This window comes from Saimiri boliviensis, chromosome 2 (assembly GCF_048565385.1).
Source record: "Saimiri boliviensis isolate mSaiBol1 chromosome 2, mSaiBol1.pri, whole genome shotgun sequence".
Taxonomy (NCBI): Eukaryota; Metazoa; Chordata; class Mammalia; order Primates; family Cebidae; genus Saimiri; species Saimiri boliviensis.
The window spans coordinates 194,517,531-194,541,772 of NC_133450.1; the positions used below are offsets into that span (position 1 = coordinate 194,517,531).

The 24,242-nt window shown below is 38.7% G+C and overlaps 1 protein-coding gene and 1 pseudogene across 2 annotated transcripts in view; both read right to left on the minus strand.

Annotated features, from left to right (window-relative positions):
• Positions 1-899: 899 nt before the first annotated feature.
• Positions 900-24,242, minus strand: part of BAAT (bile acid-CoA:amino acid N-acyltransferase) — a 29,386-nt gene continuing 6,043 nt past the window's right edge. For both annotated transcript variants that reach the window (XM_003940096.3, XM_010350826.3), the window contains 3 exons: positions 8,310-8,825; positions 5,696-5,898; positions 900-2,517 (listed from right to left, as the gene is read on the minus strand). In XM_003940096.3, the coding sequence (XP_003940145.1) occupies positions 1,930-2,517; positions 5,696-5,898; positions 8,310-8,823 (1,305 nt within the window). In that variant the 5' untranslated portion in view covers positions 8,824-8,825 and the 3' untranslated portion in view covers positions 900-1,929. The remainder of the gene's footprint in view (positions 2,518-5,695; positions 5,899-8,309; positions 8,826-24,242) is intronic.
• On the minus strand, positions 9,742-24,241 carry LOC101046067 (UAP56-interacting factor-like; annotated as a pseudogene).

Here is a 24,242-nt window from a genome sequence, read left to right on the forward strand (position 1 = left end):
TGGGCACAACAAATATCCAAACTGTATCACCATCTCTAACCATGAATAAGTTAAAATGCCATCATTGTAGCTCTGCAGCCAAATGCAGGCAAACACTAAAAAGCACTTGCTTATTCATACAGGAGTGAGATCATTTAGCTGTGATATTTTTACACTTGAAGAGAACAAGTAAAAAGACATTTCTTGGTGCATAAGAAGGATAAAAATGCAAATCTATGGTGTGTAAGAAGATCATGTTGGCAGCCAGTGTTGGAATAAGACGTGGATCTTGACCCTATGGTGTTTGTGTAGACAACCAGGAGGGCAAGAAAGTGTAGATGAGAGACAGGATACGGAATTCCCTCAGGATAAAGACTATGAGGTGAATGAAGTAGGAGAAGCTGCTGAAAAGTAGGTTGATGATGGAGATCAGTATGATCCATCTCAATGGGATGAATTCGCAGATGTTTGTATGTCTCTAGATATTTAACCGACCCACTATATTCCTCAAGGATACTGCATTTGGACATAATACAAATTGACAGTATGGATTGTTGAACTTAAAGGCTTACAGAACGTGGTACATGCTAGATGGTAGTTATGTTGTTATGAGAACTGTATGACCAAAGCCTTATAGCAAAAAAAAAAATTTAATATTTACACAAGACTGTACAGCAACCAACCAATCATGTGGTTGAACTATATGGAGTCCTCATATATTCAGTCAGATATCAAACTCAAATGTTGTTTATTTATAGGATGTACAGTAACTACTTGGGTCTTATGAAAATATAGTACCTGCCCACATAGAGCTCACATTTGTGTGCTGCTCTAACATGACTGATGGAAGTACAGTGACAGTTAGCCCAATCAGTCCGTTCATCAAACTACTCAGGCTAGTATGTACTAACAGAGTCGTGTTTCTATTTTCACTTTTATTAATTTTATTTTTAGTACAGATTTTCAGTAAGGGGCATTTTCAAACTCATTGGTTCCATCTTCTTGTACTTTCCATTAGAATTTGCTTCATGACTTAAACTAAGTCTCTTCTAGTCTTAGTTATTATGTCTCAGTTATGTGCTAATGGGCATGTTTTTAAGAAATGAAGAGGGCCAGGTGCGGTGGCTCACTCCTATAATCCCAGCACTTTGGGAGGCTGAGGCAGGTGGATCATGAGGTCAAAAGATCGAGACCATCCTGGTCAACAAGGTGAAACCCCGTCTCTACTAAAAATACAAAAATTAGTTGGGCATGGTAGCGTGCACCTGTAGTCACAGCTACTCGGGAGGCTGAGGCAGGAGAATTGCTTGAACCCAGGAGCCGGAGGCTGCAGTGAGCTGAGATCGCGCCATTGCATTCCAGCCTTAGTAACAACAAGAACAAAACTCCCTCTTAAAAAAAAAAAAAGAACTGAAGAGGTAATTTACTGGAATGAACTAACTGAGGTACTCCATTCCTAATTTCCTTTTTGACCTGAATTTTACTACCCCTCAAATGAAAAATGATGTTGCAAATTTACTGTGGTGAAGTTGAAAAATATCACTAAAATAATTAATAGTAACTTTCTCATGCTGCTCTAAACTGATAAATTGTTACTATATCGTGTTTTCTGACATGGTATTTGGTTCTGGTATCTGTTACTTTGGTGCTATTCTTGTTTGCTTCTTCTTATTTTTGCCAGTGTACTATACCTCAGTCCCATTTAGAAGACCTGATGGTAAGAAAAGTCATGTAAATAATAAGTAAAATTACTTATGATTTATCCACCATGTCCAATTTGGTTAGCTTGTTATGCAGTATAAGTGAAATATCGGGTTTTTACCCTGTGCTCTTTTTAATCATTAAAATTAATTTAAAAATGTCTGTGTTGGGGGGAGGACATTCCTCCATGAAAATTGAGAGAAGGTTCTGGTAGAGATTTGCTTCTTTATTTTCTAGGAATATCTAGTCTTAGAGTTGACTGGTCACATCTGGAATGAGGTGCTTCCTGAGAAACTTCTGGATCTCTTTCCAAGAATGTTCCTGTGCAGCTGCATGTGGGATCACCTCTCCTCCCCAGTACATCTTCAAATCATGCATGATTGAGGCACAGCACAGAGGGGAATAGGGAGGCTCTATCAGGTGGCCTGCCCCAGGGTAAGATAGCAGGGTCCAGTTGTTCTTCCTGTGTCTCTTCAGCTGTCCTATGGCTTGTTCAGCGTGTGCTTTGCTGTTGAGATTCTTATCATCTTCTCCCACAATGAAGAGGAGATGCCCCTGGGCCTCTTCAATGGGAAAAAAATATTGACTGGCCCCAACCTGAGTTTCCTTAAAAATCTGATGGAACTCTACTAACCCCAAGGCATTGGTGGATATTAATTGTGGAGAATAGGGAAGGGGCGGATAGATCTGACCACGATATACCTGTGGAACGTCAAAACTAAAGCTGGTCCCATTAATAAGTACCGCAGCTGTGACTTGTTTTAGATGAATCGCCATAGACAGTCCAATTGCTGCTCCTTTACATACAGAGACTACCCCTATGCCTGAGCTGAAGACCTGAAAATAAATAACAGAAATGAGAAATTATTCTATCCTTCTAAGAACACTCCTCAATCTCAAAAAAAAAACAAAGAACTTCAAAAGCAAGTATTAATCCCACCCACAACCCTAGCTATAGAATTCTACAATATATAATATGTGTTCAAAAGAAGTACTCCAAAAACATGTCAAGCTTTACCGACTGTATATTATGGATTCAGTATTGTGTTTGGTTCTGAGTTTAAAATGCCCCAAAGAAATGCAGATGTAGTAGGGAGAATGAGAAATGGCATGTGACTATTGTGAATAATGTGGTCAGGGTACAGTGACTGGTAAACGTTCTTGCACCAATCCTGAGCTCCCTTTAGAGGAAAGGGCGCCTTGTAGGAAGAGACCAGGAAGGAAAGTGAGATCAGTAGGGTAGAGCATGGAAACTTCAACAAAGGATTCTAGATTTGCTTTGGGTTTTCCAAAAGTTTTCTTATTTTGGAGAAAAATGTCATAAAGGAGGCTTGGCTCAGCTTCCTCCCTCATTGTCAGTCATCAAATAAGCATCCTTTGATCCTCCATCCTACAGCAAGCACTGGTGATCACAGAGAAGAAAGGAACAATCTCTTGTCATTAAGGAACTCACTGCCAGATGGAGAGAAAGGAGGAAAAAAACACAACAGTGATTAAAGTATCATCGATTCTGCGATATAAGAATGCATATAGGCCAGACTGCCAACCCAGATTAGCAGGAAATAATGGCAGGATCAAAGAAAGACTCTCAGAGGAAACGGGCTGCAAAATGAGTCTTCATATCAAAAATGAAAGCCAAGCCTGGGCAACATAGTGAGACCCCATTTCTACAAAATTTTAAAAATTAGCTGGATGTGGCAGTGTGTGCCTGTAGGCCCAGCTACTCAGGAGGTTGAGGTGGAAGGATCACTTGAGCCCAGGAGTTCAAGGCTTCAGTGAGCCATGATTGTGCCACTGCACCCCAGCCTGGGCAACAGAATGAGACCTTGTCTCAAAAAATATAAAGAACAAGAAACCCAACAAGAAGGAATGGTATTCTATGCTGAGTATAGAAGACACTGTTAGTTGCCTACACAAGAGCCATTCTCTACAATTTCAAGGCAAATATGACCTTGATTTTGTGCAGTGTAGCAATATATCCAGCCCCAAGGGATAAATTCTGATGGATTCTAATCTATTTCCCTTTCTCAGCCCCTCTTCTAAGGTCAACATAGTCTACCTAAAGACTTTGTTTTTGCCCTGTGCAAAATGACACAGAATCATGAAGAGAAAGCCTATGTTTATGGTCATTCTTTTCAGACTAAGATGCTGGCCTGTTGACTGAATTCCTGAAACTGCCAAAGTCATTTTGTGATCTTCAGGGTAAGGCTAGAAAATTGCAGAAATGTCAATCTAATCTCCTTGATCAAAATCTACACTGAGTTTCTAAATCAAAGTTTGCACCACCTATCACCAAACCTGTTATATAAGAGAATAAGAGGCTTTATGTTAACATTGTTTAAGCCACCATCGGCCACTTTTCTGGGAAGTGTAGCCAAAACGTTCCTAATATATTCACCATGGGTGAAACACATGCAAAAACTGAGAGGCAATGAAGAGCAAGACATTTAGAGGAACCACGAGCAGTTCTTCATTACTTGATTTTAGAGCATAAGGTGGGAAATAACATAAGAAGTTTGGAACAGAAAACACCAACTTCATGGTGCATAGCTTTGAAAGATGTATTAAGCATCTTCAGTTCTTTTCGTAACTAAGGAGGAGAATTAGGACAAATTTTAAGATGGGCATAAGGTAAGACTGAATAAGTATGCAGAAGTCAGACCACAGGAAGTTTTGTCTAACATGCTAGGAAGCCTGGCCTGTATCCTGTAATAAATAGGGATACTCTTAAGCCAAGTGAGCAAAATAGCTGTGCTCTAGGAAGGCCCGTCTTTCAACTCTGACTTGCACAAGTGGACGCAGAAAAGCCGTAGCTTATTTCACTGGCATAAGCAGGAAATTTTGATGTCCTGAACTAAGCTAAGACCAGTAAAACTGAAAAGAAACCCATGTGTTCATGAGTTATTTTTGAGTATTGAGTGCATTGCTCCCATTTAGCAATTTGGTTGGAAATTCAAAGGAAAAGGACTTAAAGCAAATTGTTTCTTGTGCCACAAAATAAAGCTCTGATTCTCCTCGAGCATTGGCTACCGGCGAGGACAGAGTCTCAGAGAGAAGCATCACTTTTCTAAAACCTTTGTTGACTTCCTGTATTTATTTTAATTGATCTCCTACATTTTAAAGGCATTTTATAAACCAATGTTTGGGATATTTTCTCTACTACTTAGAAATACATGAATCAATGTACAATTCATGCCAAACCAATGGAAATGTGAGATATTCTTAGGGTAAGAGAGAAAAAAACTAAACAAATGGAATGAGTTATATGTACTCTCTATTTCCTACCCTGTATATTTAAGAGGGGTGGCTTAAATCAATTAAAAGATCCTTTCAGGTTCTGAAATTCTGTATTTTTTTATTTTAATTTTAATTTTTTAGTTTTAATTTTAATTTTTTGAGACTGAGTCTCTCTCTGTTGCCCAGGCTGGAGTGCACTGGTGCAATCTCAGCTCACTGCAACCTCCGCCTCCCAGGTTCAAGCAATTCTCCTGCCTCAGCCTCTCCAGCTGGGACTACAGGCATCTGCTACCACACCCAGCTATTGTTTTAGTATTTATAGAGACAGAGTTTGACTATGTTGCCCAGGCTGGTCTTGAACTGTTGGCCTCTATTGATCCTCTCATCTTGGCCTCCCAGAGTGCTAGAATTACAGGCTTGAGACATCACACCCAGCCAGTCCCTTTTAAAAAAATAACCATAATATCCTATGACTTCTCTTAACTTTCAAGTATGATTCTCTCTCAGTGAAATTGAAATTCTATTCGTGCCCATGTTATTTATAATTCACATGATTTATTTCTTAGCCAGTGTCTTTTGCTCAGAAAGATAAAATGCATAGGAAGTTAGCCTGTGCCCATTGTGGTATCAAAGGCACTGGCTTCTGGCCAAGTGCCAGATCATGCCACTGCACTCCAGCCTGCATGACAGAGCAAGACCTTGTCTCTTAAAATAAAAAAATTAAAAATAAATTTTTAAAAAACTCAGGGATTCAAACCTACTGAAAAGTAAAAATTACCTTAGGATGTCTCAGGAGAAAGTTGGCAGCCTCCTCGAAATATTCCAAATCTGTTACTTCTGGATTGGAGGGCAGGTCTTCATAGTTATGGTAAGCCAAGGCCAAGGAGGCAAAGCCACGACTGGCTAGCAGACTGGCCCGAATTTCCACCAGCCCACCCAAACCACCAAACAAATCAATTACCCCTGGGAACTGACCCTCTCCTGAAAAATAACAAAACAAAACAGAATTGTACATGAAGAGAAGGTGTGAAAAAGATAATAAAAACATGAGAACACAAAGCAGAAATGCAAAATTACATTTCAAATGTAATTTTGAAATTAACATTTAAATTTTCAAGTACAGTTCCAACACTTTTAGCCTTCTATCTGATGCAGAATTAAGGCCCATTGAATATATAATGGAACATAAAACCTAAATGTTTGGGAACTGCATTCACTGACATATTTATTGTCTGCAGCCAAGGAGATGGGAATTCACAGGAGTTTCTATATCCTTGTTGTAAAGAAAGGCATAGAAATTAGGCCAGGCTTCTTTTATTGTTGTTTGTTGTTTTTGAGATGGAGTATCACTCTGTCGCCCAGGCTGGAGTACGAGGGCACAGACCCAGCTCACTGCAGCCTCTGCCCCCGCATTCAAGCAATTCTCCTGGCTCAGCCTTCTGAGAATCTGGGACTGCAGGTGTACACCACCACACCCAACCAATTTTTTTTTGTAGTTTTGGTAGAGACAGGGTTTCACCATGTTGGTCAGGCTCATCTTGAACTCCTGATCTCGTGATCCGCCCCCCTCGGCCTCCCAAAGTGCTGGAATTATAGGCATGGGCCACCACGCCCAACCAAGGCCAAGGCTTCTTAACCTATAAAGAAATTTACAAATAGGCTTTAGGAAATCCATGAAGATCCTGAAATTACAATCTATGCTAAATATGGTGTATATATATATAGAGAGAGGTGAATTTTACTTATGAGAGGTTCCACAGGTTTAACTTGGTTCTCAAAGAAATATACGCTTCAAAAAAATTTTTGAAATGGTTGTATTCGCTAAAATCCTGACTTAACACTGCTCTGTTACATTCATTTGACTGTACAGTGATGAAATCTTACACCTAAGCATGTGTAAATGATGAGCCCTTTTATTCAATAACACCATGATCATTTTCTGCAGGCTGACACATGGTAAAAAGTAGGGACGGCCAGAGTATCACTCTACACTCACTCCACATAGGTCACTTTTTTCCAAAACAAAGCAGAACCCACACACTGAAAGAAATTCACAATGTACTTATTAGGGATATTCTATTCTTTTATAAGTGTTTTTAACTAAGATAGACCAATCCAAGTTTGAAAGGAGTGGCTTGATTTAAAGGGGTACTGGGAATTTTTTTATATTACTATAACTAATTACATTGAATAAAGAAGAAATAAAGTGATGTTGAATATATCTGAGTTATAAATTATCATTTGCATAAATAAATAAAGACATTTTGACCTTCTGATTCACAAGAATGGGGAACACTTGAAAGTACTGAGTCTTTTATCTTGGAAGAATGTTGCCATCAAGAAATATTTGTGATCTGACTCAACCTCCTTACGTCCTCACACAACTCAACTCTCTTTTGTTTTCCCTGTAGAAAACACACTTGAAGCAAGAGACCCAGCACATGCATCATTCAAGAGGGTTCACAAACAGCACACTCTACGCCAGCACATGATTCCAAGATGGAAGGCCTGCACCAATAAACAGATTTTTAACTGGGGTAGGATAATAGAGGCACAGCAATTTGTGCTGTTTAATTCTTTGTTCCTACACATAATAAAGTGGTCTACATGCTGTTTACTGGGTATTTTAAAAATTCAAAATTATCTGAACAAATGCATGGGTTATGGTGAATTTGGAAAGGAAAGCTTTTATTGCTTCTTTTCTTCTGAGAAATGAACTTTGCTTTATTTGGTCCCACAATAAACTCTGAGAAATGTACCAAGAGATGTTTAAACAAGTAAACAAGTTATTTATTGGTATTTGGAGATTTCTGTGGGAAACTGAGTTTTCCAATGAGTTTTGTAGCCATTAGGAAGCGTGTTATATTATCTGATTCATGGAATAGTCTATAAATATGTAATATTTATGAAACTAGAGGGTACAAAGTTTCTTTGCGTTCTCTATACTTGCTGCAGTCTTTCAGTCCATCTTATCTCAAGCTTGTTGCGCCAACAAGGTAATAATCCCGTGCCTAAACTGAAACTCAACCTGACAGAGCCTGCACAAGGATCTGGGATATGGTTTCCGTCACATCAGGATGAGGGTCTTCATATAGCCAGTCTTCAATGCAGAAAAATTTAGCATAAATCCAAAACTATGTAAATCCCATAATGTAGGGACTCCATAAACTATATGTAGTCACATTCTTAGACAAGGGACAAGGTTCAGAATTGTTGAGATGAAACTTGAGTTGGAGTGGAATATTACCACATTCTTGTTCTGACCCAAGATTAACATTGATTGTAAGGCAGGAAGCAAGTGTATTATCCATATTTAAGCTAAATTTCTAGAGGGATAGTGTATTTAAAGTGGAAAAACAAGAATAACAATAAAACAGAGAAATTCTACTCACCTGAAGGGAGAAAGAGAGTTCCTCGAAGGCGGCCTTCTCGAACCTGAATTCGTGTGACACCAGGTGCCACATACCACCTCTTCAAAGTCAGGCTGGCCTTTGGAGCACTGGTAGGTTTATTGTTCGGTAGTAACACTGAGTCATAAAGTTTTAATTGGACCTGAAAGGGGCTATTCATCACATCTCTTTTCAACAGTCTTTTTAATGGTTTTTCAGGTTTTAGGGACCAGAAGAGACCCATGGGGTGGACTCCCACATAATCCCCTCCAAGTGAAGAAGCATGCTCCAGGTCCACCTCACCAAATTCATTGGCCCTATAGTGGGCTTGAGAATAAAACACGTTTCTCTTTTCATCTTCCAGTGACGCGTTAAAACTCACCACCTGAAAGGGAGTCAGACCTGTAGCTCGGATACGCACTGGCTCATCAACAAGTGCACTCACAGGGGTAGCTGTCAACTGAATCATTCTTGTAATGTGGCACCTGGGATGATTCCGCAGGAATATCTTCAGCATACCTCAAAAAAGAAAGAAAGAAGGAGCAATAAAATAAAGTAGAGATAAGGACTGATGAAAGGTGAGTTGAATCAGCATTCAGACCACTTAAGAGTCAGTTCTAACCCTCTAGTTATGTAGAAACTTCCCGATATACTCTTCTAGTGCAAGACACCTGAGAGCTTTTAATGAATTTCTAGAAGACAGTAAACAAGCCAACAAATTTTATAACAGTAAAAAACCAGTGTTGAAGCAGCCAAAATATGCATAGTATCAATACATCTAGAAAAATAACAATCTGTTATACAGAACCTTTAAAAAATCAGGTACAATGGAGGATAAAAGTGAGACGTGGGGCTGAAAACAGGGTGATTTACTGAACATCTATAGATATGAGACATTTGACTTCACACTAATTCTTTCCTCAAGTCCTGGAAACAAAACACCCTGCAACCAAGAGTTTATGTGCAACAGAACATTAAAAAATAGACGGATCATAGAATAAGAATACTATGCAGCCATGAAAAAATGAAATCATATCCTTTGCAGCAACATGGATGCAGCTAAAGGCCATTTTCCTAAGTGAACTAATACAGAAACAGAAAACCAAACACCACGTGTTCTCACTTATAAGTGGGAGCTAAAGGTATTCAGGATACCTTTTTATTCAGATATAATAGTTAAACCTATTTATGAAGTACATGAGATATTTTGTTACATGCATAGAATGTATAAGACTGCAGCAAATATAGAGAATGCAAAGAAACTTTGTACCCTCTAGTTTCATAAATCTTGAGTTGTTTGAGTTTCCTTGTATATTCTGGATATTATTCCTTTGTCAGAGGAATAGTTTGCAAATCTTGTCTTTCATTCAACCAGTTGTCTCTTCACTGTTGTGCTTGATTGTGCAGAATTTTTAAAAATTTTAGTGTAGTCTAATTTGTCTATTTTTGGTTTTGGTTTTTTTTTTTTTTTTTTTTTTTTTGCAGTCTCAGCCAAAAAATCTTTGCATAGACCCATATCCCAAAATGTTTTCCCTTTGTTTTTGAATTGTCTGTGACCTTATGTCTTAGAGCCTTTAGATTCTAGGATCTACCGGTTGCAGTAAGGCCTGAGGCCATGTGGAATTCTCCCTAGCCCAGCTCTGCCTCCTTGCTATGCAGAAAAGGGTCAGGCATCAGCTTCACAGCAATCTCCTCTGTCTTAAGGTCAACACTTGCTGAGTAAATTCAAGACCTAAATGCGCCTTGCCCTTCATAGCCATTCTTGGGTGCTTGGAATTTAGGGTAACTGAAGAAGACATTAGGGAGGTGTAATGATTAATACTGAGTGTCAACTTGATTGGATTGAGGGATACAAAGTATTAATCCTGGGTGTGTCTGTGTGCTTGATGGCAAAAGAGATTACTATTTGAGTCAAAGTGGGCTGGGGAAGGCAGATCCATCCTTAATCTGGTGGGTATAATCTAATCAACTTCCAGGGAATATAAAGCAGGCAGAAAAACATGAAAATGAGACATAGACCTAGTCTCCCAGGCTACATCTTTCTCCTGTGCTGAATGCTTCCTGCCCTCGAATGTCTGAATCCAAGTTCTTCAGTTCTGGGACTCAGACTGGTTCTCCTTACCTCTCATCTTGCAGACGGTTTATTGTGGGACATTGTGATCATGTACATTAATACTTAATAAACTCCTTTTAAATATATTTTTATATATTATATATATTCTATTAGTTCTGTTCCTCTAAAAGAATCCTGACTAATACAGGAGGACACCTGTGTCATAGTTTCAAATTCTTTTCCATCATTTAAAATCTTAAAGACATGTTATGTTAAATTAAGTAATCTTAGGTTTCACACTGGAAATTAGGGTTACAAAAGGTCAAAATAGTAGTAAACATATGTAAGTAAAACTACTAGATATAAGAGAAACAATTCCAAATACAGGGTATATAACAAAAATAAGGTGCTTTTTGGTAAAGAAGTTTATTAAAAAGACATGATGATGTAGTTTTTGCTAAAGGAGAAATAGCTTTGTCTTGTTTAGAGGTTATTTATTTATTTATTTATTGTTTTCATGTGAAATCTGTAACTCTTTTTTGCTCATGTGTTCATTCTTTCTTTTAAACTTTTATTTTAGGTTCAGGGATACATGTGAAGGTTTGTTGTTGTACGGAATATTTCATCACCCAGGTATTAAATCCAGTACAGAATAGTTATCTTTTATGCTCCTCTCCCTCCTCCCACAATTTACGCTCAAGTAGACCCCAGTGTCTTTTGCTCTCTTCTTTAAGTTCTCATTATTTAGCTTCCACTTGTAAGTAAGAACATGTGATACCTGGTTTTCTATTCTTGTGTTAGTTTACTATTATAGCCTCCAGTTTCATCCATGTTCCCACAAAAGACATGATCTCATTCTTTTTTATGGTTGCATAGTATTCCATGGTATTTTTACCACATTTTCTTTATCCTGGCTGTCATTAATGAGCATTTAGGTAGACTCCATGTCTTTGAAATTGTTAAAATCATTGTGAATAGTACTGCAATAAACATTCACATCCATGGGTCTTCATGGTAGAATGATTTATTTATATTCCTTTGCATAGATATCCAGTAATGGGATTGCCGGGTTGAATGACAGTTCTGCTTTTAGCTCTCTGAGTAATCACCATACTGCTTTCCACAACAGTTGAACTAGTTGACATTCACATCAACAGTGTAAAAGTGTTCCACTTTGTCCACAACATTGCCATCATCTGTTATTTTTTGACTTTTAATAATAGCCACTCTGACTGGTATGAGATGGTATTTCATTGTGGAAATCAGTAACATTTTATTTATCAAAAGTTAACAGCTTCAGAATAGATCTAAATGTAACTTTTCCAAAAAACAGCAAACAGTACAGTGTAAAGCATCTCCTTCCTAAATGCAAACTTTCATTTTGTGATGCACTCCATCAAAGTTTTGGATAAACCTTGATGCAAAGGAAATTTTAAGTTGCATTCTGCTTAAAACAAAACAAAGCAAAACAAAACTTTTAAGAACTGAACAAGAATGACTACAATCATGAAAAAAAAAAGGTCAGAGAAAGAAAGAAAATTTCAAGAAACAAAATTTTCCTCCAAGAGAGCATATTGCTTTGTTTATATACAACATGTACATACTCAAGAGTTTTAATTGTACTAAAGGCAACATTTTATACTTAAATTATAGAACCACGAAGGGAAAAAGTTTAATATACCAAAGATAATTTGTTATTTGATATACTTAATTTCAACATTTGGGGATATTTTTAAGGTTTCCAAAAAAAATTGGCACTAATGGTGGCTCTGTACAATAATATTTAAGGGAATAGGAAAATGAAAATGGAAACACCCTTACAGCGTATTTTCACAAACTGTTCTAAAGACACCAAACTCATGCTCAGCTGCTTTTCCTTGCTGTAAAATAAGCCACCAGTAATTCTAAACCAGTCTAGAATGCATTATTTCTGGACCAAATATAAGCGTGCATAGTTGCAAAAGTGTTTTGCAGTGAGTACTTGGCCTACATGTCCCCACAGCCATAGAAAAGAATGTGATCATATCTTTTGCAGGAACAGGGATGAATATCAAATAGCTAAGGAGAAACTAGAATTTATTTTTAAATTATGTGACTAACTTCCAATAATCCCTTATCACTAGAAGTACCAGCAAGATATCAGATATTAAGGATCAGATTTAATTATTTGGTATAAGCATGAATTGTTGCTGAGAGCTTTCCAGGGCTAGCATAAACCATTAAGCAACCCAAGAAGCATGAGAGACAACAATGAAGTTTAGTGTACAATGCAAGACAGGCAGAATAATAACAATGTTTTGTTTTATAGGAAACGTCAGCACTAATAATATACTCCAGATAAACCATCACCTACTTGGATGTTTTTAACATTATAGCAAACAAAAATGTCAAGCTGCAAAATGACCAAACTTGTAACTTATAGCTCGAACATTTTGCTGCATTTGTCATTATACCATAATTTATAGTGTACATCTGAGAACTCAGCACTATCTTGGCAAACAGACTAACTCCTTCCACCTGGGGGTAGGGGTGGAGCCCTTTTCTCCCCATCAATACTGAACCATACAATAAATCAGTGAAAGGTAAACAACAAGGTTACAATGTAATTCTATTATAAATTTTGCATTTGTTATTTGCAACATATACAAGTATATTTTTGGTATTGGAGCTACAAATTAATTTAGCAAGCTTCAAGCTCATAAATTTTAACTTTTCAAATGAGAAGTAACTTTTCAAATAAACTTTATGACTTTACGGCTATTTAATGTACTATCAAAATGTCCAAGGGACTTAATTCATTTTAATAATTATAATTCTTCTACATATCGTTTGAAGAATTATTTGTGGACACAACTCAAGACTAAACTAAATCCAAACAGCATACCTATGACCTAAGTTTTGAAGTTTTTCATCCAGTTACCTGTCCTTCAACTTGCTACTTCCTCTCATGCTTATATTTACTAAATACAAACTGTCAGATTTTTAAACTGGACCCTCTCCTCCAAGGCCTTATCAGATAACTTTGTAAATATGCATTTGCAGCCCTTAAGCAGCAACATTTTAACCTGAGACTAAGGCCTAGAGCCACAGTTCTTTTTAAAAGTTCAGCACTAAAAATTCATATTTCTAGGACATTAGCCTAAAATGTACCTGAAAAATGAACCAAGTTTCAGATATTTCCATAAATCTTAAAGTTCCAAACTAGAATTCCAATATTTTTTAAAATATCTCTAATGAAGACAAGGCAACTGTATTTACGGCATCAAAACTATTAAAGGATAAGTGACAGCAACAAAGGAACCTACTCATAATTTTTGAAGACCATGATTTGCCCTGACAAAGTCTAAAAAAATGGGTAAAGGCAATGAGATCCTAAATACCACTATCATAAAAATAATCAATTTCTATCTTTCTGTCTTCCTTCTGCTGCAAGAGGAACCAAAGAAGTCAAATAGATAATTGTTCTATCTGAGCCAACAATAAAATCTTTAAGAACAGTCAAGTATGTTCCGTTACTTGCTCAGGGCATTATATTATACCTGTTTTATTAAAAAAAAAAAAAAAAAAAACTTTAAAAATAAAAATGAGTTAGACTTGTGAATATTTTGAAGCAAAGTTTCTTGAATTTCTATGATGAATTCTTCAAGCAATTCAACTTTTCAAAGTCACTCAAAAGTCCCTTTGATAGGGGATCTATCCCACAGTTACTGATATGGTTTGGCTGTGTCCCCATCCAAATCTCACCTTGAATTGTAATAATCACCACATGCTAAGGCCAGGGCCAGGTGGAAATCATTGAACCATGGGGTGGTTCCTCTCCATACTGTTCTTGTGGTAGTGAATAAGTCTCACAGGGTCTGTTGCTTTTATATGGGAGTTCCCCTGCACAAGCTCTCTTGCCTGCCGCTATGTACGACATGACTTTGCTTCTCCTTTGTCTTCCACCATGATTGTGAGATTTCTCTAGTCATGTGAAACTGTGAGTCCATTAAACCTCTTTCCTTTATAAATTACCTAGTCTTGGGTATGTCTTATTAGCAGTGTGAGAACAGACTTATACAGTTATAAAGCAGCTTCCTCCATTGTTGTTTGTCAGAGCAGCTCTTGATTCCTTCAGGATTCTAAACTTTTCAAAGTCATCTCTATCTGTTTTCCAGCACTACTTATGTCAATTGTAGGGGACCACAATAAAAACTTTCTTGCCGGGCGCGGTGGCTCAAGCCTGTGATCCTAGCACTTTGGGAGGCCGAGGCGGGTGGATCACAAGGTCAAGAGATCGAGACCATCCTGGTCAACATGGTGAAACCCCGTCTCTACTAAAAATACAAAAAATTAGCTGGGCATGGTGGCACATGCCTGCAGTCCCAGCTACTCAGGAGGCTGAGGCAGGAGAATTGCCTGAACCCAGGAGGCAGAGGTTGCAGTGAGCCGAGATCGCACCATTGCACTCCAGCCTGGGTAACAAGAGTGAAACTCCATCTCAAAAAAAAAAAAAAAAAAAACTTTCTTTATGTTAGATTGCTTCCATTTTGTTAAAAATAAAGATACAGCAGTATGCAGTATGAATTAATCCTGATTTCTGTGTTACTGGGCATTGCACTGCTCCAGGATTGTCCATAGATACAGTTAAAATTCCTCCATTTGTGGTGAAAGTGAGACATCCAGGTAAGAAGTCGTCCCTGGAAAAACTCCAACTGCATGCCACTGGGAGGAATGCACACTGGGGAGGAGCCACAGAAGTTCCTGCCATTTGCAATAGGGAGGAGCCTGGCTTCTCCTCTTCCTGTGTGGAACCTGGGATTCAAATGGCAAGGCAAGAAGCGCAGTAGCAGCACTTCCGACTTTGCAGAAGGTCGCTTTCCCCCTTTCTCCTTCTTGCCCAATAAATTCCATTTTTCTTACTCCACAAGTTGTCTGTGAGCCTAAACTTTTGTGGCCATGAGACAAGGACTACAGCTTTAACTGAACTAAAAAGAAGTCCTGCAATAAAACTCTGCCATTGATGATTTCTCTTTCCTGCTATATCATCCAGCAGTTGCACCTGTGTTCGACTGGGCCTGAAACTTTAGGCATCTTCTAAAAAGAGAAGTTCCCTGACACATGTCTTCCTGATGATTTAATTTATTTTCACTCTTGGCAAGATTGGCTCGAATGTTATTTTTTTCTGTTTAGCTGGTTAGGTCCCTTGAGAACCGCAACTGGTTTCTTCTGCACCTCATATTTCTCTCAGAAGTTTTGCCTTCCTTTTTAACAACAGACAATATCGTTCTATATTCCTGTCACTTAGAGATAAATGATTCATAGGACTAATTCCCTTGTGAATTCCAGTTACTTTCCTAGATGCAAGCCTAGTGATAACTCCATAAAGCTGTCTCTTTCCAGGCATTACTCTTCCTCTGTGGCTCAGACTAGCCTTACCAAAGCCAGAATTCTGTTGGATTCTCCATCGTACTCTCATCCTAAATTTCCAGGCTCCAGTTAGAAAATTCTGCTTTTTCCCTTCCTTTAGTTTAGTTTGATGATATCATCCAAAGACATCAGTTTTGTTGAGAGTTTCATTGTTCAGGGCTTTGGGTGGTGACGAGGTCACTGTGCCTCCCACCAACTAGGTACCAAAATAGTTCATGGCTAGAGACATCTCACAAGAACAGTCAGCAGAGAAGGCCAGAGTTGGAGGCCTGCCACCTCCCACTCATGCACACAGACTAGCTGTACCTAGGGAGCATGTAGGCATGCTGGCTTGGTTTAGTAGTTATTTAAAGATTGTTTCAAAATGAATGGAAGAACTGATATAGATACAACTAAATAGATCTAAAAGTTGGAGAAAGAAAAATAGAAAACAATTTTTAAGAGGGTATAAAATGTTGATGGAATTCTTCTGTGATCAAAAGCTGAGTGAGAGTCAATGAACTCATTCACAAGATTTTATTAAAATTAGCTTTACAGCCAGGTGCAGTGGCTCATGCCTGTAATCCTAGCACTTTGGGAGGCAGAGCAGGCAGATCATGAGGTCAAAAGATCAAGACCATCCTGACCAACATGGTGAAACCCCGTCTCTACTAAAAACACAAAAATTAGCTGGACATGGTGGCACACACCTATAGTCCTAGCTACTGGGGAGGCTGAGGCAGTAAAATCACTTGAACCTGGGAGGCGGAGGTTGCAGTGAGCCAAGATCGCACCACTGCACTCCAGCCTGGCTACAGAGCAAGACTCCATCTCAGAAAAAAGCTTTACTATTGATAATACACTAATACAAAGTAAAATTTAGTTTTCTCTTTTGAAGATTTTCAGATAGTATTAATGAGAGATAATAAACATTTTTATTTACCTTTTGAGTCTTAATACAACATTATCAAATGTTGGGTGGACCAAAGGGAGTCCCTGCTGATTCCCCAACATTAAAGAGCCCCACACCAGTTTTCTGTATTTACACCAGATTGGGGAAGTTTCAAAAATCAGAAGGCAAAAATTACAATTAGAAAGCTGATTAATAATTTCCTGGGGCAATGTGGAGACAGGCTAATCAGATAAAGTTTGATTTAAAAAAAGGCCTGTGTCCTTTGGCTCATCCCCTTGCTGGGAACCTGAAGCTTTTTTCACAATAGAGGGTTAAATGGTCTGCGGGTGGAGAACAGAAGTTCCAGAGACTAAAGCATAAAATGTGAGGATTGATAGGATTATAAAAGCTGAAATGTTTGTAACACCTCTTCATTCTAAAAACTCTCAATAAACTAGGTATTGATGGAACATGTCTCACATATCTCAAAATAAGAACTATTTATGACAAACCCACACCAATATCATACTGAATGGCAACAAGCTGGAAGCATTCCCTTTGAAAACCAGCACTAGAGAAGGATGCCCTCTCTCACCACTCCTATTTGACATAGTATTAGAAGTTCTGGCCAGGGCAATCAGGCAAGAGAAAGAAATAAAGGGTATTCAAGTAGGAAGAGAGGAAGTCAAACTGTCTCTGTTTGCAGATGACATGATTCTATATTTAGAAAACCCCAGTGTCTCAGCCCAAAAATTCCTTAAGCTGGTAAGCAACTTCGGCAAAGTCTCAGGATACAGAATCAGTGTGCAAAAATCACACACATTCCTATACACCAATATTAGACAAGCAGAGAGCCAAATCATAAGAGAACTCCCAATCACAATTGCTATGAATAAAATACCTAGGAATACAACTTATAAGGGACATGAAGGACCTCTTCAAGGAGAACTCCAAACCACTGCTCGAGTAAATATGAGAAGACACAAACAAATAGAAAAACATTCCATGCTCATGGATAGGAAGAATCAATATTGTACAAATGGCTATACTGCCCAAAGTAATTTACGGATTGAATGCTATTCTCATTAAGTTACCACTGACTTTCTTCACAGAACTAGAGAAACTACTTTAAATTTCATATGGAACCAAAAAAGAGCCCATATAGCCAAGATAATCCTAAGCAAAAAGAACAAATCTGGACACCTCATGCTATCTGACTTCCAAGTATACTACAAAGCTACAATAACCAAAACAGCATGGTACTGGTACCAAAACAGATATATAGACCAATGGAACAGAACAGAGGCCTCAGAAATAACACAATACATCTACAACCATCTGATCTTTGACAAACCTGGCAAAAACAAGCAATGGGGAAAGGATGCCCTATTTAATAAACAGTGTTGGGAAAACTGGCTAGCCATATGCAGAAAACTGAAACTGGACCTCTTCCTTATGCCTTATACAAAAATTAATGCAAGATGAATTTCAAAACCATAAAAACCCTAGAAGAAAACCTAGGCAATACCATTCAGGAAATAGGTATGGGCAAAGACTTCATGACAAAAACACCCAAAGCAATTGCAGCAGAAGCCAAAACTGACAAATGGAATCTAGTTAAAGTAAAGAGCTTCTGTTCAGCAAAAGAAAGTGTCATCAGAGCGAACAGGCAGCCTACAGAATGGGAGAAAATTTTTGCAGTTTATCTATCTGACAAAGGGCTAATATCCAGAATCTACAAGAAACTTAAACAAATTTACAAGAGAAAAAACAACCCTATCAAAAAGCGAGTGAAGGATATGAACAGACACTTCTCAAAAAAGACATTTTTATGTGGCCAACAAACATGAAAAAAAGCTCATCATCACTGGTCATTAGAGAAATGCAAATCAAAACCACAGTGTGATACCATCTCACGCCAGTTAGAATGGCAATCATTAAAAAGTCAGGAAACAACAGATGCTGGAGAGGATGTGGAGAAATGGGAATGCTTTTACACTGTTAGTGGGAATGTACATTAGTTCAACCATTATGAAAGACAGTGTGATGATTCCTCAAGGATCTAGAACCAGAAATGCCATCTGATCCAGCAATCCCATTACTGAGTATATAACCAAAGGATTATAAATCATTCTACTATAAAGACACATGCACACAGATATTTATTGCAGCACTATTTACAATAGCAAAGACTTGGAACCAACACAAAGGCCCATCAATGATAAACTGGATAAGGAAAATATGGCACATATACACCGTGGAATTCTGTGCAGCCATAAATTAGAATGAGTCCATGTCTTTTGCATTGACATGGATGAAGCTGGACCATCATCCTCAGCAAACTAACACAGGAACAGAAAAGCAACACCACATGTTCTCACTCATAAGTTAGAATTGAACAATGAGGGGCAAGGAGAGGGATTAGGAGTAATACCTAACATAGATGACAGGTTGATGGGTGCAGCAAACCACCATGGCACTTGTATACCCATGTAACAAACCTGCACGTTCAGCACATGTATCCCAGAATTAAAAAAAAAAAAAGGTTGAAATGTTTAAATAGAGTTTATGTAAGTAAGTTGTGTCTCCTTTACCTAAATGTTTTATGGAAAAAGAAATTATATGTAACTAGAGAATAAATGGAAGGCATATAAATCCCCCCTTTGAGCAATATTAATTGGACATACTAAATGGGAACCAGCAAGATTTTTGAGTCCAGAGAGGGTAAAGTAGAAGTTAGAATTCTGTCAGGGACAAATTCTCTATTTGATAGCCTTTCGTAGGTTTACTGGGGCTTATGGCAAAAACCTGTGAATGCCTCCCAACAGCAACTGCCAGGAAGGACCCTGGACTAGAGAATTTCCACTTGAAGGGCATTTACTGCCTTGCTATGTTGCTACGGGATATTAACTGAAGAACTATGACTAAAGAACACTTTTTTTTTTTTTTTTTTTTTTTAGACAGGGACTCACTGTCAACTAGGCTGGAGTCCAGTGGTGCAATCTCGGCTCACTGCAACCTCTGCCTCCTAAGTTCAAGTGATCCTCCTGCCTCAGCCTCCTGAGTAGCTGGGATTATAGGCACATGCCACCACGCCCGACTAATTTTTGTATTTTTGGTAGAGATGGGGTTTTGCCATGTTGGTCAGGCTGGTCTCAAACTCCTGGGCTCAAGTGATCTGCCCACCTCGGCCTCCCAAAGTGTTGAGATTGCAGGTGTGTTACCATACTCGGCCATAAAAACCCAGTTTTGAAAGCTAAAATCTTCATGCTGTCTGGGGTGATGTCAGAGAAACATTCTAATGCAAACAGCAGTATCCCAAAGAGTTCCATAATAAAATAGAAGTGGTTTATATAGGATCATACTAACTGGGAAGCGCAAGGAGGGACACTCACGTGCAGGAAGCCTCTTTTCCCCTAGAAATGACTCTGGAACTGTGTGAGGAACTGCTGGATTCTACGGTGCCCAGTAAATAGCTCTCACTTGCCTTACAAAGAGCTGCTTGGTTTGTGGATGGCAGTGCCAAGGTTAACTGATAACACCCTGTTTGGAAGGCTGCTACTCTGTCTGATTAAAGAAAAGTCAAGACAAAAACACCTAAAGCAATTGCAGCAGAAGCCAAAATTGACAAATGGAATCTAATTAAAGAGCTTCTGCTCAGCAAAAGAAACCTTGTGTGATAGTTAATATTCAGTGTCAACTCGATTACATTGAAGGATGCAAAGTGCTGCTCCTGGGTGTGTTCGTGAGGGTATTGCCAAAGATTAACATTTCAGTCGTGAACTGGGAGAGAGAGACCCGCTGTCAGTATGGGTGAGCACCATCCAATCAGCTGCCAGCAGGGCTAGAGTAAAGTAGGCAGGAGGTGGGAAGAGCTGACTTGCTGAGTCTTCTGGTCTTCATCTTTCTCCTATGCCGGATGCTTCCTGTCCTCGAACATCAGACTCCAAGTTCTTCAGCTTTTGGACTCTGGGACTTACACCAGTGGTGTGCCAGGTGCTCTTGGGCCTTTAGCCACAGACTGAAGGCTGCACTGTTGGATTCCCTACTTTTGAGGTTTTGGAACTTGAACTGATCCACTATTGGCTTCCTTGCTCCTCAATTTGCAGATGACCTATCGTGGAACTTGACCTTGTGATAATGTAAGTCAGTTCTCCTTAATAAACTCCCTTTCATATATACATATATCCTGTTCTGTCTCTCTAGAGAACCTCGACTAATATACCTTTCTTCTTATGAGCTATAGTTTATAACAATTGAATATACTTTTGTGAGAAAAATTTACCTTTCTACCAGAATTCTCTAAAATTTGGAAACGATTTGTATTCTCATTTTAAGGAAATATCATTAATTACATAAATTCAATATATTTTCTAACAGGACACATTGGAGCCACTGGTTATTTTGCCAAAGCTCTGACTGAAATGGTATATTTTCAAGTATGATCATACTTCTTTGAGAAATTGAGGTTGACTTTATAGAGCTGATTTAAAAAAAAAAAAAAAAAAACCTTAGAAAGAGTGGCCTAGAGGGCCGGGTGCGGTGGCTCAAGCCTGTAATCCCAGCACTTTGGGAGGCCGAGGCGGGTGGATCACGAGGTCAAGAGATCGAGACCATCCTGGTCAACATGGTGAAACCCCGTCTCTACTAAAGATACAAAAAATTAGCTGGAAATGGTGGCACGTGCCTGTAATCCCAGCTACTCAGGAGGCTGAGGCAGGAGAATTGCCTGAACCCAGGAGGCCAAGGTTGCGGTGAGCCGAGATCGCGCCATTGCACTCCAGCCTGGGTAACAAGAGCGAAACTCCGCCTCAAAAAAGAAAGAAAGAAAGAAAGAAAGACTGGCCTAGTAAGTACCTTCTCTACACAGCCCTTTAAAGGTTCCTGACCTGTGGTCAGTAATGAATGTCACTTTTTTTCCCTTGACGGAGTTTTGCTCTTGCTCAGCCTCGAGTAAAATGGCCCAATCTCGGCTCACTGCAACCTCCACCTCCTGGGTTCAACCGATTCTCCTGCCTCAGCCTCATGAGTAGCTGGGATTACAGGCGCCCACCACCACACCCAGCTAATTTCTGTATTTTTAGTAGAGAAGGGGTTTCGCTATATTAGCCAAGCTGGTCTCCAACTCCTGACCTCAGGTAATCCACCCGCCTTGGCCTCCGAAAGTGCTGGGATTACTGGCATGAGCCACCACACCTGGCTGTGTGTATTTGGATGTGTATTTGTATATACATCTTTGGGAAATTTCATTGGCCACAACAGGAAAGGAGCAATAAAGGAGCAAATAACAAATGGGATAAATGGAAAAAACCAATACCAACATGAGAGTTTTAAACCCAACTCTATCAATAATTATGTTAAATATAAACAGATCAAACACTCAAATTAGAAGACACAGGCCAGGTGTGGTGATTCATGCCTGTAATCCTAGCACTTTGGGGGGATGGGGTCTGAGGATCACTTGATCCCAGGAGTTTGAGACCAGCCTGGGCAACATAGGGAGACTCCATCTCTACAAAAAAATGTAAAAATTAGCAGGGTGTGGTGGGGCATACTTGTAGTCCCAGCTGCTTGACAGGCTGAAGCAGAAGAATTGCTTGAGCTCAATGGGTTGAGGTGCAGTGATTTGTGATCATGCCACTGGACTCCAGCCTGGGTGACAGATCTGAAATCCTATCCTTAAAATAAATACATAATAAGAAAGAGACAGATTGTCAAACTAGTTGAAAAAGCAAGTGTTTCTTTTTCAGAAACACATTGTCAAAAAAAAAAGACAGATTGAAAGTAAAATACATATATATATATGTTTGTGTTGCATATATTTGCACACTGAACATATATGTATGTATATATGTGTGTGTGTATATATATATATATGAAAAAGAGATGAGACAGACACAGGCATAAACACATGCTGATGAGAATGAGCCTACAGAGGGAGAAGTGCTGAGAATAATTCAGTGATGTGTAAATGTTGCATCTGTTTCCTGAGAAGCTTAAAAATAAGTGATACTATAGCTTCCAAGTGCCGTATTTCACTTGTTTTCTTGTAATCGAGTAATTGAGTACTTAAGGTCAGACAGAAATAATGACAGAGTGAGAAATGGAATCCACATCTCCAACTCTTAGTCAAATTGATTAGCACTTAAAAAAGAATTTATCAAGGGTTTACATGTCATAATTACTGAGAGATAAGATAGAGATCCTACTCTAAAGAAGCTTAAGATATAGTATTCTTTTCACATATTGTTATAGTAGATAGCTAGTTATGCATGAGTGGGGCAGGAGAGAGTTCCCCCCACCCACCAGAATGTCAAGTAACTATCGAGTGATTGTCACTCTGCTTCTCTAAAATAACTATCGGTCACAGCCAGCACCAAGGAGAGGCAGTTTCTCAATAGATAAAAGCACCTGAAATTGGTAGTCAGCAGCTTTCAAGAATTGGGCAAATGAGCTCGAGCATGTGCATTAAGAGGCAAAATGACAGAGTATGACCTTCCAGTGGCATTCCACAGAATTCAAAAGCAAGCCTCAGATGAGCATGTGTAAAACTCCAGTAAGCATACTGCGCATGCTCACATCCGGAGCACAGGCAGGGCGCCAAGCATGTGGGTGGCTCCCCTCAAGGGAAGGATGAAGGGAAAGGAGTGCAAGATGCCAGAAGAAGGCCAGCATATAAAATCCTAGGTTCCAGGTTAAATGGGGCACTTGACCCCCACGATGCCTGCTTGGGTCTCTCCCAAACGTATTTTCCTTTCTTTCCTGATCTAAAGCTTTTTAATAAACTTTTGCTCCTACTCTGAAGCTTGCCTCAGTCTCTTTTACTCTTTTATGCCCCTCAGTTGAATCAGTTGAATTATTTCTTCTGAGGAGGCAAGAAATGAGACTGCTGTAGACCCATACAGATTTGCCGTCGGTAACTCAGATATTCGTCACCCCTAACAATATTATCCATTAAATTTATTTCTATTCAAACATTACACGCACCAACCAGTGTGCCCAAACAGAAGTCAATTAGAAAGTCATTAACTCAACTTATACTTACTTTTTTGGTATTTTTTTTAACATTACATTTCACTACCAGAAAGCATTCCTGAATTGCATAAATACGTAGGACATATATTCGAAGCTTCAAGAAATATTTTCACAGAATGTAATTCTAACATGGCATTAGTCTTATATTAAAAGAAAATTACCCTTCAAACAAAATGTAAATAGGACCACAATCCAGTTTCCCAGAATATTTAAAAGAGGGAGAAATATTGAAGGGGATGGGGAAGACAGAATAAAGACATCTTAACAAATGATTTCTGATAGCCTTTCATTTTCCTCAGAAATATAAATTCCAGCTCTATATTATAATAATAGCAAGTCCCTAGTGTCATCCTTTCTAAGCAAACCAAAATGAAAAGACACACATAACTGAGCACTCCTGGCAACTCCACAACTGAGATTATGAAATGAGCAAAAGGACTATTTGTCCTCATGAACTGCTAAAATTCCAAACACTGAAGTAAATAAACTGATTTAGTTAATTCAAGAGCTAAAAGATTTTAACTTATTTCCAATCAGTCCAAAAGAAGTAGTTCTGATTAAAACACAA